The sequence below is a fragment of the Merops nubicus genome, unplaced genomic scaffold, assembly GCF_000691845.1.
Source record: "Merops nubicus isolate BGI_N331 unplaced genomic scaffold, ASM69184v1 scaffold15416, whole genome shotgun sequence".
NCBI classification, from domain to species: Eukaryota; Metazoa; Chordata; class Aves; order Coraciiformes; family Meropidae; genus Merops; species Merops nubicus.
In genome coordinates, this window is record NW_008614488.1 from 44,397 (window position 1) to 62,043 (window position 17,647).

Genomic DNA, 17,647 nt, shown 5'->3' on the forward strand with positions numbered 1-17,647 from the left:
AAACTCTGAAAATCTCTGTGTGGTACAGGGGCAGAGATTGTATTATTTTAGACCTAAGTAGTCTCGTCGGGCAGTGGTAGGAGTTGTGAGATGACTGATACATTTAGCAGCCTCCTCAGTGTTTACCTCAGGACCATTGTCAGTGTCTTAGGTTTGAGGGGGTTTTGTATAACTGCATCGGAGGGGGGAATAGCTTGATTTAGTTAAAAAAGACAAAAAAATGACAAAAAACAACCAGAAAACCCAAACCAAGCCCTACTATGAAAATACAGATAATGAAAGTGGATGAAAAAAGAAATATAATTTCTAAGGGGAAAAGAAAGACTTGCTTCTATTTAAAAAAAAAAAAAAAGCTAGGTTTGACAGCTTCTTTTGCTCTTTTATAACCTCAAATGAGGTGGAAAAAAATAAGGATTTCGTTTATATTTTGACATGAAATGTCAGGTTCCTTTTATAAAAAGTCCTCTTTATTAAACGTTTCTAAAGAGACCAATATTGTTTTGCTTACAATATAAGCCAGAAAGAATAGGGATTTGAAATAAAACCTAAAAAAAATATGATTTCCCTAGAAATGTTTAGAGGAATTTACTTAATTGCAACCAGAAGTTTGACCTGGAAGTGTAACGTTTTGACCTTTTAGCTGTCTGGTTTCCTAAATGTGTTGTTTTGCTCTCTTTAAACTGTGAGAAAATCTGTTTTACACATCTTTAACCCTTGCATTCCCTGGAACTCTCTATACAAAAGTCCTCAACTATCACCAGCAGTCCAAGACAAACAAAAATTGTCATTATGTTTAAAAAAAAAAATCATTATAGGTATGTGTTGAACATTTGAAGTATTTCTATTTTCATTATAACTGGAATTATAATTGTGGGTGTAATTTTATGGTTAAATATGAATAGGAATTTCTTTTAAACTTTGTGTTACCATATTACACAATAATACTCTTTGTTCTTGCTTCATTATCATATGACAAAGGTAGAGAGAAAATACAGCTTTTTAAATTACAAACAGTTTTATTTATATTTGGAATTTTTTTGTAAGTCTTCACAGACATCTGTCCAGATAGATGAAGGCCAGTTCCTGAAAGAAGTTATGCATGCTTTCTTTGCATAAATAGTTTGGTGAGAGCAGTTTTGTGCCATTGATTCAACACTGAAGGTACTTAGATATTTTATGTTTATTATACAGTTTCTGTACAAAGGCACAAGTGACAGCCCATAAATGAACTGCACTACAAAGCTTTGCAGGGCCTGGGCCTCTAACTGATTAAAAATATACAGAAGTAAATAAAAAATTTACATGTGCAGCAAATAATGAAGAATTTTACTTGAAAAGAGGAGGGGGGCAAAAGTCCAGTGCAATCTTCAATATGCATTGTAGGCATGGTAACAGAACTTGATGTATTCCATCAACTTCAAAGAGATATTCTAATGGAGAGCAAATTACATTTATTCAGAGAGAAACCATCTACCTGTAAAATATTCACTATACAAATCTGTGTAAAACAAAGTTGTTTAAATGAAGAGGTTGATTTAGGGCAGAAGGTGACAGTCTTGTATTTGTTTACAGAGTATTCTTATTCTTTTAATGAAGATACTTCGTTTTGGGCTATGTGGGTCATAGGGTATGAACAGTGCCTGTCCTCTTCTGTTTTCCCATGGCACAAGGCAGTTTCATGAGCTTTGGTCTTTTCTGTGAAAGACCTTCCATTTTCTATTTAATATTGAGAAAGAGCATCTTCTGGGTACTTCTTCTTGTACTTGCCCCTTACACTGATGCAGAAACTGCAAGGTAGTGAGCTTCATAAGTAAAATGAGCAATTTGTTACAAAGCATTCTGCATTCAGCCTCCAGCTCTTTGCTGCAGGGGCAGTACCTGCTTCACTGCTAGAGCTGAGTGGCACTGATCAGATGATTACCATCATGGGTTCTGCTTGGTCTTTTTGGTGGTTTCCTCTTTGCATGACAGCAGAAAGAGATTGAGACTTAGTTGGAAATGGAGCCTTTCAGCAGCTGACTTAATTATGGTCTATTTGTCAGCATTTAAAAGAGAAAATACAGAAGACTCCATTGTGGTGACTTTCCACCTCTTTCCTATGCTCCAGAATTTCCTTATGTTATGAGTTGTTACAAACCTGAAAAGAGTCTGTTGTGTGGAAAGACAAAAGCCCCTGAACCTTTGGCACAGCTTGCTTTGTTCAGAGAACAGTGTGAAGCACTTGCTGGTTCAAGTCTGCACATGTCTTCTAGAACTCACTTTCTTTTGAAGTTTCCTCTAGATGATAGGGTAGAAGAAAGGAGAAGTTATGACCATTAGCATCTACCTCTTAGCTCGACTGGACTGAACAATTATTGCAGCCATGTATCAGGATCACCTTTGAAGAAACTATCTTGTTACATTTAAGCCATCTTTTTAAAGTTCTGCTGAAAATAACGTGCTCCTTAGGTTTCTTTCCCTCTCATTGTCTCCCATCATGTCCCCAGTGGCAGACTGGTGGAGTTTCTCACCAAACCCATGTGTTTTGTAGCCATGTGATGCAATGTATTCCTGACAGTTTTTATTGACCCTTGTCTAGAAACCTTGTTCTTGGTAGAAAATGAAAGGCTTGTCAGCTGTGGGAGCTGTAGGGTTAAAAAACCCTTTCCTCTCAGGGATAAAGTTTTGCAGAAGTTATTTCCTATTGCTGGAGGAAAAAAAAAATAGAGCCTGGAGACCTGTGAAGGGTTTGACTGACTTTATTTGAAAATCTTTCAGCATCATAGTATTTGCACCCACGATGATGTTGTTCCAATGAACAATACGGGGAACCAGTCATGTCTGTTAAGTTCTGAAAGGCTCCTTTTGACATTTTGATTGAGTTTTTGTGCTAGAAGAGTATTTCACAGAATAAAAAAAAAAAATTCATGAAGCTCATGGATCCTCAAAGGAAAAACCATGGAGCTTCAAAGGTGACCATATGCATTCCCTAGTGCCCTGGAAGTCAGACCTGTCACCATCACAGTATCTGTGTTTCATTTTAGCTAGAATCTACCTTGCTTTTATCACCATGATGAGTTCAGGAGTGCAAGTGATGTTGCTGCGTTTGGATATCTCTGTGCCTGGCCAGTTTGGGGGAGATGCTCAGCTTGGGGTGCAAATGTGGCATCAGTTTTTAACCTGCACCTTCATAGTGATACAGCCCCTTGGAAGAGAATTTAAATTCTCCTCTGCTGCTGACTCGTCAGACAGCATTTACCACAGGGTTTGTTTTCCAATTCCCTCTGCCTTTTGGCTGGTAGCAACAGATGTCTTCCTCAGCCTTTCTCTCTGTTGTCAGGCTCATTCCAGTGGTTAAAGAAATCCAGCACGTGGCTTCCCCTGGAATACAGTTTATATGTTCAAAACAGTGAGGTTTCATAAACAGCTTTCAGTTCATCTGTTAAAACCCATCACATGCAATTAATAATATGGTCGTTGAGTCTGAGGTGAACAAAAGGATGAAATCAAATCTTGTCTCTTTTGGATTTAATAAAATGGCTCGGTCTAATTTCACTGTTAATGGCTCACATTCTGAAGCTTTTAGACAGTGTGCCATGTTCTGATAGCAGAGAGGAATCTGCTCAGCACATCTCATCCTTTCGTACAGTTGGTGGGCTTTATGTTGGTCAGTATGCATTTTCCTGTGTAGCTGCTTTTGATGATGAAATAATTCACTTGAAATAATGAAAATTTTAAAAACAACTCCAAAATTACAACAGGCAGAGTGGATGGAAAGGAGGGATGCCATCCTGAGCTGTTTAAATTGTTCTGAAACCCACTGTTTGGTGTATCAAAATTTGCATTAGGTGAGGCTGAATGTTGTCAGCACCTATGAAGTTGATTTATGGTGGGTTTTGGAGGGGGTTGTGTCTGAGGTGATACAGAAAAGCTGTACCCATTCTGAACAACAGAAAAGGATCAAGTCTTGACAGCTGCTTGTATCTGCTGTCCCTGGTCTGTCCTGAATTTCCAAAGTGATTGGCTTTGAATCTCTAAATGAGAATCACAGAATGTTAGGAGTTGGAAGGGACCTCTGGAGATCATCAAGTCCAACCCCCCTGCCAGAGCAATCGTAGCCAACTCCATAACCATTATAACTCCATAACTCCATGAACATTTGTTTTGTGGAAGGAAAGCTGCACAATTTAGACTCAAATGTTCCTTTTTCATTTTGTTTACGAACTGTCAGGAATTTGGATTTGTTGGTGGATAATTTTAAGTGGAGAAATATGACTGCAGTGTAATAATATGTCTGTAGAGCACTTTGAAGATGAAAAGCTCTATATACTGTAAACATTATTACTAGTATAGCTTAATCTGTGTGGAATAATTAATCTAGCATGAGAAAAATGCAGATTTAAAAAAAAATGTCCAGCATAGTGTTTCAGAAAGCTTGATGCACCTCTGTATTTACTTTGACATTGTAACTTAAGAAATTCATCCTCTTATTTTTTATTATTTGTATACTACAAGGATTCACTTTGTTGTTTCTTTCCAAACGCAGAGGCAGTCCTAATCCAGAACAACCTGTCAGAAAAGTGAAACCTCTGTGCTGGGAGGAAAAATAGGTGGTTTTTTAAAAGATGGTATAAAAATAGTGTGTGATGAGAACTAGGTTCTGTCAGCTCTGGAGATGCTCGGGGGGCATTTGGCCTCCTTGGGCCTGTACTGAGGCTTTGGAGGAGTCTTGGCTGAGTGCAGATAGAGCCGTGCAGGTGCAGGATTGTGCTGGGGAGGGAACACCTGCCAGGCTGCTCCAGATAACTCGGCAGCTCAGAGGCATTTTCCCAGGCTCCCAGATGAATGGTCCCTCCTAGCCGTGGGAGAGGGGAGAGTGGGAGAGGGCTTCCCAGTGCTCCACGCTGCACCACAGCCTCTCCTTGGCAGCCGTGGGGAGGCGCAGGGCAGCTCGGCTGCGGCTGCCCTGGATAGTCTTACAGCAAGGAGCTGGTGTCTGAGACTTCCTCCCGGTGCTGTGGGACTGTGAAATCTAGCAGGCAGGGCAAATAAACCTTCCCCTTAAAAGGCAGCTCTCACTGGTGCCTATTTCAGCTGAAACTGAGCTGTGGGTTTTTAGAGCCACTTGTATTCAGTCACATTTGGGGTTGCGGGATCTGTTTATTTGGTTGGATTTGGGGACTTCTGTTGGTGTTGTGTTTGGAGGTTTTTTTTCTTGTTCATTTGTGGAACCTGCTTTTAGTGATATAGGTACACAGTTTTGAAGGAAGAAAACAGAACTCCAAATCACTAATAACAGTTTTATTTCTGCTTCTGTGTTGGTAGTCTGCAAGTGGTGCTTTGTCTACCTTGCATGATGAAGAGGAAATGGAAGATTGGGCCAGCAGGATTTGCTGAGCCTAACATCTGTGAACTTCCAGTGTTTTGCAGCCAGTAGCATAAAGAGAATGTAGCTTGAGATAAAAACTTCTGTGGTGTGCTTAAAAGGAGTTACTGACAGATCATTTGGTACATATCAGTTGGTCCCTTCTTCAGATATGAACATCAGTTTTTGGTCCTTGCTGAGTATACACCAGCCATCTTCCCTGGACCACAATCTGCAGCTTGCCCAAAGCCAACAGCCAACAAACTACAAATTAGGACAAATCTGGAATTGAGAACAGACTTAGACTCATGCTGAGTAACTGTCTAGAAAGCTCAAAAAAGATGCAAGTTGTATGACGTTGTTGGATAAGGTTTTGTGGGGCTTTTCAGTTTCTCATTTCATGAAGCAGTGGTTCATGATTTCTCTTGAAGGAAGCAGAAAGAGGATATCACAGTTTTTATAGTTCTGCAGTAACTCTGGCAACTTTAAATCTAGGGAAGTTTTGCAAATTCAGTCTGACTGTGGATTAGATCAGATGTCACATACAAGAGGGTTTCAAAACATTTGATGAGTGTAGCTGTGTGATACTTTCAAAGCACAGGTATCGTACGTAATGCATCTTACAATTCTCTCCTAGTTAACAATAAGTAACAATGAATCAACTGTTCAGGCTTTTTTAGCAAAGTCAAGTAGTAAATAGTCATTGAAACAAAAATTATTTTCTAGCATTGGTCTCTGAGTTGAGCTTATTAGCTCAGGTGCAACTCCCAGTGAAGCTTTATAAGACTTTCGGACTTGAGCTGACACTGCAACAATAGCACAGAGGTGTCTTGATCTCTTACATAATTATTTATTTTGTTACATTTGAGGTGGGTGTTCTCTTCCAGAGAACAGTAGCTAGCTGAACTGGGAGCCTTTAGGAGGAATTTGAAACTGTTCAGGCCATTAGTCGATCAAATATGATTAAACACTTAACCTCTCAGAGAATACCAGGATAGCAAGAAAAACAGATATGCATGTCACTGAGTCATAAAAGAATTTCAGGAATGAAGTGTCGTGTTTTTCCCTTTGAAAAGCAAAATATTCACACTTTTTTCATCTTAAGTCCTTCTCAAGGAAAAAGAAAAAAAACAAACACCACGTTTGGACTATCCCAGACAAATGGAGGTGGAAAGACTCTTAATATTTACTCTCTGTTTGAAGATTTGTGAAGTTTTACTTTTAGGAATGTTGTTTTTTCAGTGTCACGGAGGTCACAGTGGAAGATGCTGTTGATCACACTAGTAACTTTTTTATATAAAAAGCCAGTGCTTTCACTTGGCTAACCCTGCTAGCAACGTTAAAGAATTGTGAATGCCAAACTGGAAATAGCTAAAAGTAATTTTCTTTAATTGTGCTCGTAAATATACAGTTAATAAAGCTGGTGGATCACATCCAGATTTTTCTCTAGCGCTCATCATTTTAAAGGGATGGTTCAACTTGTCACATCTTGACTTGATCTCTAGAGGGAAGTCGAATTTTAGGTGTCTTCCTGAGGGGAAGGAAAAAAAGATGGTTGATAAATTTCAAAGGGATTGATTGTGATCAATAACTGTAGTTGTTAATGAGAGGTGACGCTGAGCCACGCATGCCGGTGAGCTCCAGGAGATCTTGTCCAAGTAGGAGAGCTGTAGACTGTGCAGGAGAGCACATGCATTTTGGGGCTTACCCTTAGAAATAAGGCATGCCTTGGCACTTATTCTGTGGAGATTGAGACTGGAACAAACAAGCTTTCCTTACTCCTTTTTAAATGGTTAGATTAGAAGAAGAGCAGTAGCACTTAATTTTCTGACTTTTCTGTGGTAATTGCACCTAGGGTATCTGACTGTCTGGGAAGCAGCTATAATTTAAGTCTTGCAAAACCCGTCAGGGTTAGGAGAAGTACCTCTACCCCTCTTCTGCACATTTATTTTAGGGAGGTGTACAGTGAGACAATGGAGGAGGAGTCACAGATGCTAACTTATTTCAGTTTCAGTGGGAGTTTGGTTGCTAAATACCTTTTGTGAATCAAGTCCTAACTGATTTACTCAGAGTCATTTGGGAATTTAAGTAGAACAAAAGTAAAAGCTGATTTCCTTAGCTGTAGTCTAATAGTCTCTTCACTGTAATATAATCCTTTCTGTCATTTTTTTATGCTGCTGGTGCACAAGGATTTCAGTTGTTCTCAGGAGTAGGAGATGAAGAAACCTCTGTGTATGTTGCAGGTATCTGCTGGGCCAGCCAGGCTAGCTCTCTCTGCTTGTAGATACTGAAGAGTTTAAATATATGCATTTCTTGCTTAATTCAATGAAATCACAGATAATTAAGACCTTTCATGTTTGTTTCTTGTTTGGTTTGGTTTGGTTTGGTTTTTTTGTGTGTGGTTTTTTTTTTGTTTGTTTGTTTTATAAGCAGTGTTTTTTTCTATCAGCTTTTAATGTTGCTTTTCTCTAGAAGGCAGCTAAGTAAACAGCCATCTGTAGTGTTCTCATAGTAGACTATGTATGAAAACATGGTTGTGAATAGACTCCAGCCTATTGGACTAGTGACCATGACATTAGGCTATTAAGCAGATGGCATCTCTGATCAAATAATTGATCTGGTTGAATACCAGAACTTGGTGGTTAGTAATTTTAGATTTTTCCCCTGTTTCAGATACTAATTACTTAAGACTTCAGCATGAGCAGTTTCTTTTTAAAAATATCCCTTTAACATTTTCTTTTGTATTCTTGAGCTAACTGCTGCAGCTTTCTCTCAGTCCTATCTTCACAGATGTGCAACACTGAGACCAGGATGCCCAAGACAACCTTACACTTACTGTTATCCCTTTGTTTTATGTTGCAGCCAACAGCTTTCACATTACTGCCTACTTTATGAAGAGATGGGTTAATCTCCGTTGTGCTGTAGGGCAACATCGTGGTAAAAAAAAAAGGTAAACATCGTGGTAAGAAATCACTTCTTATAGTGTTACTTGGAATTTTTCATTTCTGGGAGGAGAAGGAGGAGCAATAACTAATACATTGTCAGATTTCAGTCTGCTTAATCAAAATGGCTTTGAGAACTTGGTTTTGCCTTTTTATTTTTCCCCCCCCCAGAGGAAGTTCCCCCCCCCAAAAAAAAAAAAAAACCCACAACTGTTTCTTAACATCAGATGAATTTTTTTAGAAAACCTTAATTCTAAATTTGTGTATGTCTTGCCCCAGGGTAATCAGCTAAGCCACACCAAATTCTGTAAGTATGATGAGACTCAGCATTTTACTGAGTCTCTGCAGGGTGAATCAGCCAGAGGTTGCAGGATGAATCACTTCATTATTGCTCGAGTGTCTTGTGACATCAACTGTACAGTACAAGTGGATGCAAGAAAAGGCTTTCATTCACCTCAGTGCTATAAAATCTTTACATAGATGATGTCATTGGACCAGATCTTTTTTCATGTTTCCTCAAGCTGAGATGCTCTGCAAGAAAGTGATATCAATCCTGTCCCACCAAAAGCAATAAAAAGGAGTTATAAATATCACTGCCCCTTGTGTTTACCTTTTAATTTTGAAAAAAGCAAAATGGATCAATTGGGTGCCCTTAAAACACTGAAAGCTTCAATGGATATTTTTAAAGATTTTCTTATTTTTACAGGAGTTTGTGGCATTCTTTAGTATTTAAATCTCTTTAAATCTCTCTTCAAATGCTAATGAGTTGTTCTCCAAGTCCATGTTGACTGAAGAGGGTGGAAAGTTGATTTTAAATATTTCATCCAACTGTTTCTCCCAGGCTCCTGGAAGAATAGTGAGAGTAGAATAGTGGAGTGTCTGCATTGGTATCTCAGCACTGGCTTCTGTGTATCAGCTTGGAGCTTCGTTTAAGCATCACTGAATGCCTAAAGATACTTTCCCTTTGTTAGCCAGCAAGGGAGATTGTTACAAAATATAATGATAGAAATGGCTAACTGGAATGAATTTGCCCTACAAGTGCTGCCAAAAAGAGAAGCTCTGAAACTCCAGTGAAAACTTTGCTTCCACATAAAGCTCCTAAGAAGAAAGGAACTTCATTTCTTGGTTGTCACTCCCAATAAATAGCAAAATAAGCACATATCAAAAAAAAAAAAAAAGACAAACCAAAAAAAACAACAACAACAAACCAAACAAAACACAAACTAAAAAAAAAAATACACCAAAACCCCCACCACCAAACAAACCAACAACAAATGAAAAACACTGACACCACTGTTTCCTTTCTGTAAGACACACTTAGTATTTCACAAACAAAAAATAAACATTGAGCCTAATAAAGGATCTTGCATACTTTAATTGGTGATGCTCACTCAAATATCTAAATTAAACTTACCTAAGAGGCTGTTACTGGAACCCCACGTAACAAATTCAGTCCTTTTAACAGTTGTCCAGCTTTTCTTTTGTAGCCTGGTTGGAAGGTGTCTGTGGACTGCCTGCAGTGTGAAAACCGTTGTTCTAGACCTTTATGGGTGTTTTTTTAGATCTTGAGGCTACAAGCAGAGAAAGAACAGTTTGGACATAAGGCACAGCATGAGTACTTCCTTGGACACAGTTTTGCTAGCAGAGTTGATATTGCTGAAAAGATTATGAAAGGCTCATATTCATTATCAAGTTACAGTGGCTTAACAAGCTGTTGTGTCCATACAGATGCATCTGAGGTCTCTGTGGGTGCTTCTTCAACCAGGGGCAAATGCAAGATGTTCCAACCTCCCCATCTTTCTTTGTAAAGACTCTGGGAAAGTCACTGCTGGCACACACACAGAGGGCTTTGTCAGACACTAGTGGACATAGGTTGTTGGTGAAGAAGTAACCTTGTAGAGGGGCCCATAAGGATGGTCTGGCTTACTGGCAAATTGTGCACATCATGCCTATACTCAATTCATTGTGGGGAGATACTCTACAAAAAACAGCTGAGGTCAACCTCCTGGCTTGTTCTGCATGCCTTCTCTTTCTCAACCCAGAAAATAGGTCTTATGGCTTGGTTTTGAAGTATAACAAACTTTAAAAAGTAGTAATCCTCTTTTGATAAGATCAAACCAAATTAAAAACCACCAACAAAATATTAGCTGAAAATATGAAGATAGTAATCTTAGAAATAATGTGATATGTTAAATAAGAAAATGTCTGGCTATGCTCTTTTCATGGCATTGCTAGGTACTGAATAAAGCTTTGTCTGGTCTATTCTAATCTGAGAACTGTTCAATTTTTAATCCTTTGTAAATAGAAACTTTGTTGTGTTCATAACAAACCATGTGATCTTGAGTAAAACATGTAATTTGGTAATCAATTTGTTTAATGACTTCAAAAATCACCGCAGTCAGTTTGAAAAACACTTAGCCTTCTGTGGAGCTTTTATGCCAAGTCCTGATTGAATGTGCTGTGCTGTGTTACAAACATAATTTACAGCTTTTATGATGAAAAGACTCACCACCAGAACAGCACAAAAGGAATCATCATTAAGTGGTTTGTCTGTTGGTTCTCTCTGGTGGTTTTCTCTGGGGTGCAGGTGGACTAATTTTCAGCCATGCCTATCCTCTTGGGAAATAAATTGACACTGATTTATTGATTTTTTTGGAATGGTTTAAAAAAACAAAGCAAAAGAGGGATGGGATGTTGAAGAGAGTGTCTAAGAAGCTAGTGGAGTGCATGCAGCAATTTAAAGATTAAAATTTATTCAGCTGTTTTGTTTACTAAAGTATCATGTTATCATCATGTGTGGGTTTGAATATAGTTATAATTTTTGCAATCTTTTTTCCAATTCTTTTTTTATAGAGCTACGTGTATTTCCAGACAGATTTATTGTTTGTGTCAGTAAACTTGAATCTAATCCAAGTGCTTGGACATGTGAAAGTGGGGTGTTGGTATGTATAGACCTATTGTGTAAATTGTCTGGTTTGTGATATTGTGGGAAGATGAATGTTTATATATAGATGTAGTTATTCACAGTTGTGGTTGTCATCTTGGAAACACAAAATCATATTGACAGTTGGGCCAAAATATTCAGAAGGACATCCTGAAGTGAGTCTGAAGCAAACAAAAATGGGAATTGTTGGTAGCTGAGCATTTTCTCAGCCATATAAAGCTCAGAGAAAAAGGCCTTGCATTTAGAAAGCTAGGTATGGTTTTAGCATCTTGATTTAAGGATAATTTTTCCTTTATATCTTGTCTGTGTAACATTTTACTTTCCAAACTTGCAGTGGGGCTGCTTTTAATATCTGTGGTTTTCTTGTATGTTTTCTTAGCACTTGTTCTACAAAACAACTCAAATGGATCAGTGCTAGCCCTGCTGGGAGCAAACCCTCCCCAAACATTAACAGAGAAAAAGGCACTGGTGTGTAGTTAAATACCATGAACAATTCTACCTAAATATTTCATCCTGAAGGCTTTATCAGGGTCAAAGGCTTATGAATTTTATGCTGCACTTAACTGCTGCTTGTCTCAGGAGTGCTCATGTTGCCCCAGGTGGGCTGCTCTGTGGCAGGCAGCCTCTGCTGTGCTCACAGTAAGGGTCAGAATTACACGCTGAGGTCTATGTATATTTTAGTAGTTTATCTTAGCTGTATTAAAGTATATTTGACCCTTGGAAAAAAAAATTATTCTACTCCTTCAACATAGTATTTTTTTAATATCAAGCAGGGTGTTTTTATTATACTAAATGCAGATTTTATGATCTTGAGTCCTAGGTTGGTAAGTATCCTTAAATGTCAAAGGATCAAGCAAATGTTTTCTCTCTCAGAAAAAAATCTAACTGCTTTAGAAGTACTTTGCTCTTGAAAATTGCTACTTTCTTGGTATTGTCTTGAAAACTACTTAAATGCTTTAAGTAGAAAGTCCTGTCTCTGCATTTTGACTAGAGAAATAATGATTTTTCTTTTTCTTGCTTAAGTATCTCTTACGAGATATCAAATTCCCCCATTTGGTGTTTTTAATCTTTCCATAAAAGAAAATATGAGATGTTTTCTTTAGTTTCTTTCACATGATTCTGTCTAGTGAGGAGAAAGCAAATAAAAAATACAACGTTATAGACTTTAGCTTGACTATTTCAAATTTTGATCTTGATGTATGGAAGCTCTCTGTTGTTTACCAAGGGAGCTTAAACATGTTTATATTTATAAATAAGTAAATATGTCTCTTAGTGGGATCATAACCTAATCAATAAGACAGCCCTGGGAGTTTGCTGTACTTACAGATGCGTTGTGTACACGGATTGGAGGGAGAAAGATAAAGTTATCCCTAAGCCATCTTCCCTGATTTGGAGGACAAGATGTGAACAGCCCCTGAGCAAATGTTTTGGAGTATCTTTTTAATTCTTACCCCTTGAAGGGTCTGCTCCAGACTGCTTTGTTGATCCAGAATCTCTACTGCACGTTAGTACCAAATTTGTCATACACTCCAGTTGGGTACTTTGCCAGACTGGGGGAGTGTTTGATTGCCACTGAGAGGCAATTTCAAGTTTTTGGCAGTGCAGAAGTAAAGGCTAAAGATCTGCACTTTATGTCTGTACTTTTGACTCTGCAGTTTAGCAGTGAGTGTGCCTGAACTCTAAACTAGACTAGGAGAGACCACCCAGAAGACCTTTCCGTTGATATACTCCAGTGTATTCTGTCATGGGCTAAAAATGAGACACATGTTGTGTTTTCTTCTGTGTGGTGTTTGGGTTTGAATAATTTCATAATGTTGTGTGCAAGTTCTTTTAAACGTTTAATCTGCTCACACCCTTGGTTTTGAGGGTCTATCTGTGTTTTAAAGGAGTAGCTGACTGTACGTTAATGGGAACTTTTCCACCTTTCAGTGTTGTTGAATGTCTCTGCAATTGACTTTGTCAAGATTTAACAATCTTTAAAAAAAGCTTTTATTCCAGTTTATGGTTCGGGTCAAGTTTTCATTCTTGAGCTCTGTGAAGTCAGGCTCAATGCCCTGCTTTCCCATCACTTGGAACCAGTTTTATGGCAGCCTGATACATGTTTCTTTCACTCAGTACAACTTTCTCTTACCTCACTTATCTTCAGCACTTTATCCTTTGACTTTTCACTGCCTTTTAGGCTATTCTTTGTATCTCTGAAACAGACTGTGCTTAAACCAAGGGATGTAGTCAGGTATGAAATGAAATTCTTATGTCCTGCATCTTAGGAAAGAAATATTATCATCATAATTATCATTATCATCACGATGAGATCACTTTTGAGATATTCACAAGCACAAACCTTAGTGTCAATTGCTGAGAGAAGCAATTTGAAGCCTTCTGTGATGCATAGTGTAAGACCAAGGAAAAGGTGGATTAGGCAGCCTCTGTCAAATGAGCTTTAAGGATAAACTAATAAGACATTTGAGAGCCCTTCTAAGGAGTAGAGCTGAAATAAAATAGAAGAAAATCTATTTATATGTAATTTTCTAGAATCTACTTAGAGATTGATGTTTCTGTGGTCGTATCTAAAAATCAGCCTGCAGGCAGTAAAAATCATTTTGGATGAAGGGAAACATCTATTAATGAAACAATACAGCAAGTTATTGAAAAATACATAAGTCAATTGGAAGTCTTAAGGAAAAGATGGAAGAATAGTCTGGCTGGTTAATGCAAAGTTAAACATAAAACCATTGTTTCCTCTTTTGCCAAACTACGTTTGTAATCTTGAATAGTTTTATCTTGAAAAAGAAGACAGTTTTGGGAACATGGCAAAAGAGGAAACCCAGGGAAATATGTGAGAGCTCTGGAGAGATTAGTCATCTTTGTCAGTGACGACATTTTCTCGGTGATTATTATGTAGAGAGCTGAAATGGAAAATTGGAAATGGGTTATCTGAAGAAACAGTGGAAATGGAAATGGGTGGAAAGCTTGTTGGAAGCTTGTGGGCATTTGAAAATGTGCTAACAATGGAGTATTCATTGATAACCACATCGGCTTTAGACGGGAATCTATGAGAGGAAGCAGTTGTAGGGAAGGCATGAAGGACGTTAGGCTAATGGTGGTATTAAAGTAAAATTTGAGATTACTGTTCGTGTGAAATGAGAAAAGAAAATGGGGAGTAGGAAGCCCTGTCTCAATGGAAAAGATTTTGGGGTTTCCACTGAGTCTTGGAAATTGCAAAGAATGTTAAAGGAAAACAAAGATTCTTTTCCAAACAGAGTATTACTCTTAAAAAAAACCAACCAAACAAAAGAAACCTGCGTAGGTACACCAGGAGAATAAAAGTGCTAAAGAAATACCCAGTGCGTTTTGAATCCCTACCAGAGAAATAAAAGCAAGCTATTTAATCATTGTCATACGTGTCTGTTTTTATAAATTGTGCCATTGAAACACTCAAATTGTAACAAACAAGTGAGTATGTTACAAACTCATAAGAGCATAAATGACATCATTTGCTTGGATTTTGGTTGTGCTGGGAAGAGGCTTCTGGTTCTTTGATGAAAACATGTTCACTTAGCTGTAATTAACAGGAGACTTCTAACACTAGAGTCTATGCTGCTGGAATGGCGTCTGGGGAAGGTAGAATGAAAACTTTTTTCAGATAGCAACAATTAGTAAAGATCACTAGAAGGCTTTATGTGGAATTTAGTTATCTTAAATACTTTTAAGATTTTATTGTTAGGTGATATCAGATTGGGTAGGGGAAGAAGGAAATGCTGTGAAATACGATTGCACAATTCACACTGTGTAAGTGCTAATCTTGGCATGGAAATTTGTGTGCATATATATATATAAATTCCATGGTTAGGCTGCTGTAATGGTGGGCTACTACTGGAAAGGTCAGTGCACATCCCCCTCTAATTCCAGCTACATATTCCCTTCCTTTCTGGTTACAATGGACCAAGTGATGCTTCAGTTGAGAATGAATTAGTTCATTGACTTGATCCAGCAGAAAATGATTTGTATGTGAGGTTTCTCTGTTTTTTATTGGACGATTAGTTTTCCATCATGTCAGTTCACTGAACCAACTCATCCTGTACCCAAACAGTTGCCAGCTGTGACACAAAAAATGTTGCAGGAGCAAGCAGCCAGAATTTGGATCAAGGGAGCAGCACCACCCCTTTAGGCAGCACCTGATAGTGCTTTGGAAGCAACATCCAAAACACACATTAATGTTACATTTGTTATGATACTTGTCTTGTTGATGGGCTTCTATTTCATTTTTCTTTTTTAAATATAATAAAATCTAGTTTTCATGTGTTTTCAGATAATATGCTCAATTCTTTTTGGTCATTTTAGGAAACATAGCTAGAGGAAGACAACATAATGTTAAGCTGTAGCTTGGTAACTCTATGAACAGGGTTCACTCCTTTTTTCAAAAAGCTAGAGAGGGGGAAGCTGCAGACTAATGAACCCTGTCCAAATACCACATAGTGGAAGAGGTAAAATATTGCTTTTCTCTTTGAGTTTCACTTTTGACACTTCAAGCTTCCATTCTTTTTTTCTACTCATCCTTTGTATTCTGCTCAAGCTGATTCAGGAGTGATGGTCCTGAAACATGCTGTGCCTCCTGCCTTCTTTTCCCTTCTCTTAGCCATGCCTGTTTGTCCTCAAGTGTCTGTCGGTACTGGCATGTGTGGGGAGCTGGGTGAATTCATTGACCCCTCTGAAAACAAGGAGTTTTTGTGTTTTGTTTTGAGGGTTTTTGTTGTTATTTTCATGGCTAGCTTTCAGCTGCATAGCTTCGGTCAGACTCGCTGTGTGGCTGACTAAATGCTAAAGGCTTGGCAGGACCATGTGATAGGTAGGGTGAGATTCCCCTTCCAATATCAGGATAGCTTGAATCCTAAGACCTAAGAATCCTTCTCTTTGAGAAGCTACATTGCAAAGAAATGATTAGTAAGGACTTTGACTTGGTCATAAAGAAGAAAGCTACGGCAGTTTTCCAATATTCCCTTTTGTCCCAGCTGTCTACCTTTTCTCCTTGGAGATTACCACTTCTGGAGCAGCTTGCCAAAAGGGCTGTGTGCCTGCATATCACAGCTTGTGGACTCATGCACACCAAACTTCCCTGGGTTTTAAGCTGGTGCCTTGAATTGTGGGTGGGAGCACCTGGGGCATGTGTGTGCTCCCTGCTGCCAGCTCTGCAGTGGGGGTAGGAACGTCCTCCAGAAGGGGAGGGAGGGTACTGCTCTCTACCTGAGAGCAGTAATGCTGTGAATTGCCTCAGTGAGATTAGTCTGAACTTGTCTTAGTTTCTTCTTATAGTTTACAAGCTGACTGATTTATTTTCTGCATGGCAAAAGTCTAATAGTTGTCTGCTGTTTGTTGTATTAATGATCCAGAGAAGTGGACAAATGATGAAATGAATTCTGACACAATTATTTTAATTAGTCAAGACTAGAGAAGACTGGAGATTTTGAGAGAAACCTCATGGAGTTGGGTAGAGGGGCATTAGGACTACAAATGAAAATCATCTGTTGATAAATGCACAGTATTTTTACTGAAAAGAGCAATTACAGTGTTCGTGCATACTGCTGAGCAAATTAACTGTACAGTCTCTGGAAGCAGGCCAAGATATTGCTACAAGGAACCCATTTGAAAAGCTTTGTTCTGCAGCATTATTTGTCTGAAAAGCAGACAAAATATCAGAGTGTATATGAAATGAAATAAAAAGTAATACTTAAATTGTCTTAAAGCCAGTAACCATGTTGAGTAAGTCTTCAATAAAAGATTATGTACCTCTCAGTGTGCAAAATCCAGATGAAGGATAGGAGAAATACAAAAGGTCCTGTAGCTGCAGTATAAATGATGAAGCACATAAAATGAATTCCATATGAAGCAGTTTTCAAAAAGTAGGGACAAATTGAGTAATCTCTTACTGATTTTGGTAGTTGCTTCTTACATGAGTGCTCCAGTTGATTTAAATGTAACTACTTAGCAGTGTTCACAAGATCTCATTTGTCAAAGCCTTGTGGTTATTTAAGATATTATCATCTGTCATCATCCTTTCACCTCCCTCATTTTCCTCTCATCTCTTGCTGTCGCAGCTTATGCTGGTGGTTAATGCGGATTTGAGCTGAGGTTCTGGACTTTGCACTGAACGATGTTCTTTCCCTCCTGCAGCCTGAGAGGATGGGCACCTCCAGCAAAGGTGCAGGGTGGAAGGCTGCAGGGATAATGTTGAAGGCTACAGTGAGCTAAAGGTTTCATTTAGCTGCTGTTTATCGGTGAGATTTTGATGACTCTAGGACTTAAAAAGGTGTAAATTACTTCAGTTTTTTATGATAATTCTCAATATTCCTGTTGAGCGAAGAATATTGGACTGATTTTTTTAAATTGTTTTTAAAAGCAACCTGTTCCTCAGCCTTCAGC

At 38.4% G+C, this 17,647-nt stretch overlaps 1 protein-coding gene across 1 annotated transcript in view; it reads left to right on the forward strand.

Annotated features, from left to right (window-relative positions):
* SLX4IP (SLX4 interacting protein) overlaps positions 1–17,647 on the forward strand; it is a gene marked incomplete at its 5' end in the record, with an annotated part of 36,328 nt that overhangs the window by 10,186 nt on the left and 8,495 nt on the right. Inside the window, 2 exons of the mRNA XM_008942255.1 lie at positions 8,207–8,281; positions 11,140–11,228. Of these exons, the coding sequence (XP_008940503.1) occupies positions 8,207–8,281; positions 11,140–11,228 (164 nt within the window). The remainder of the gene's footprint in view (positions 1–8,206; positions 8,282–11,139; positions 11,229–17,647) is intronic.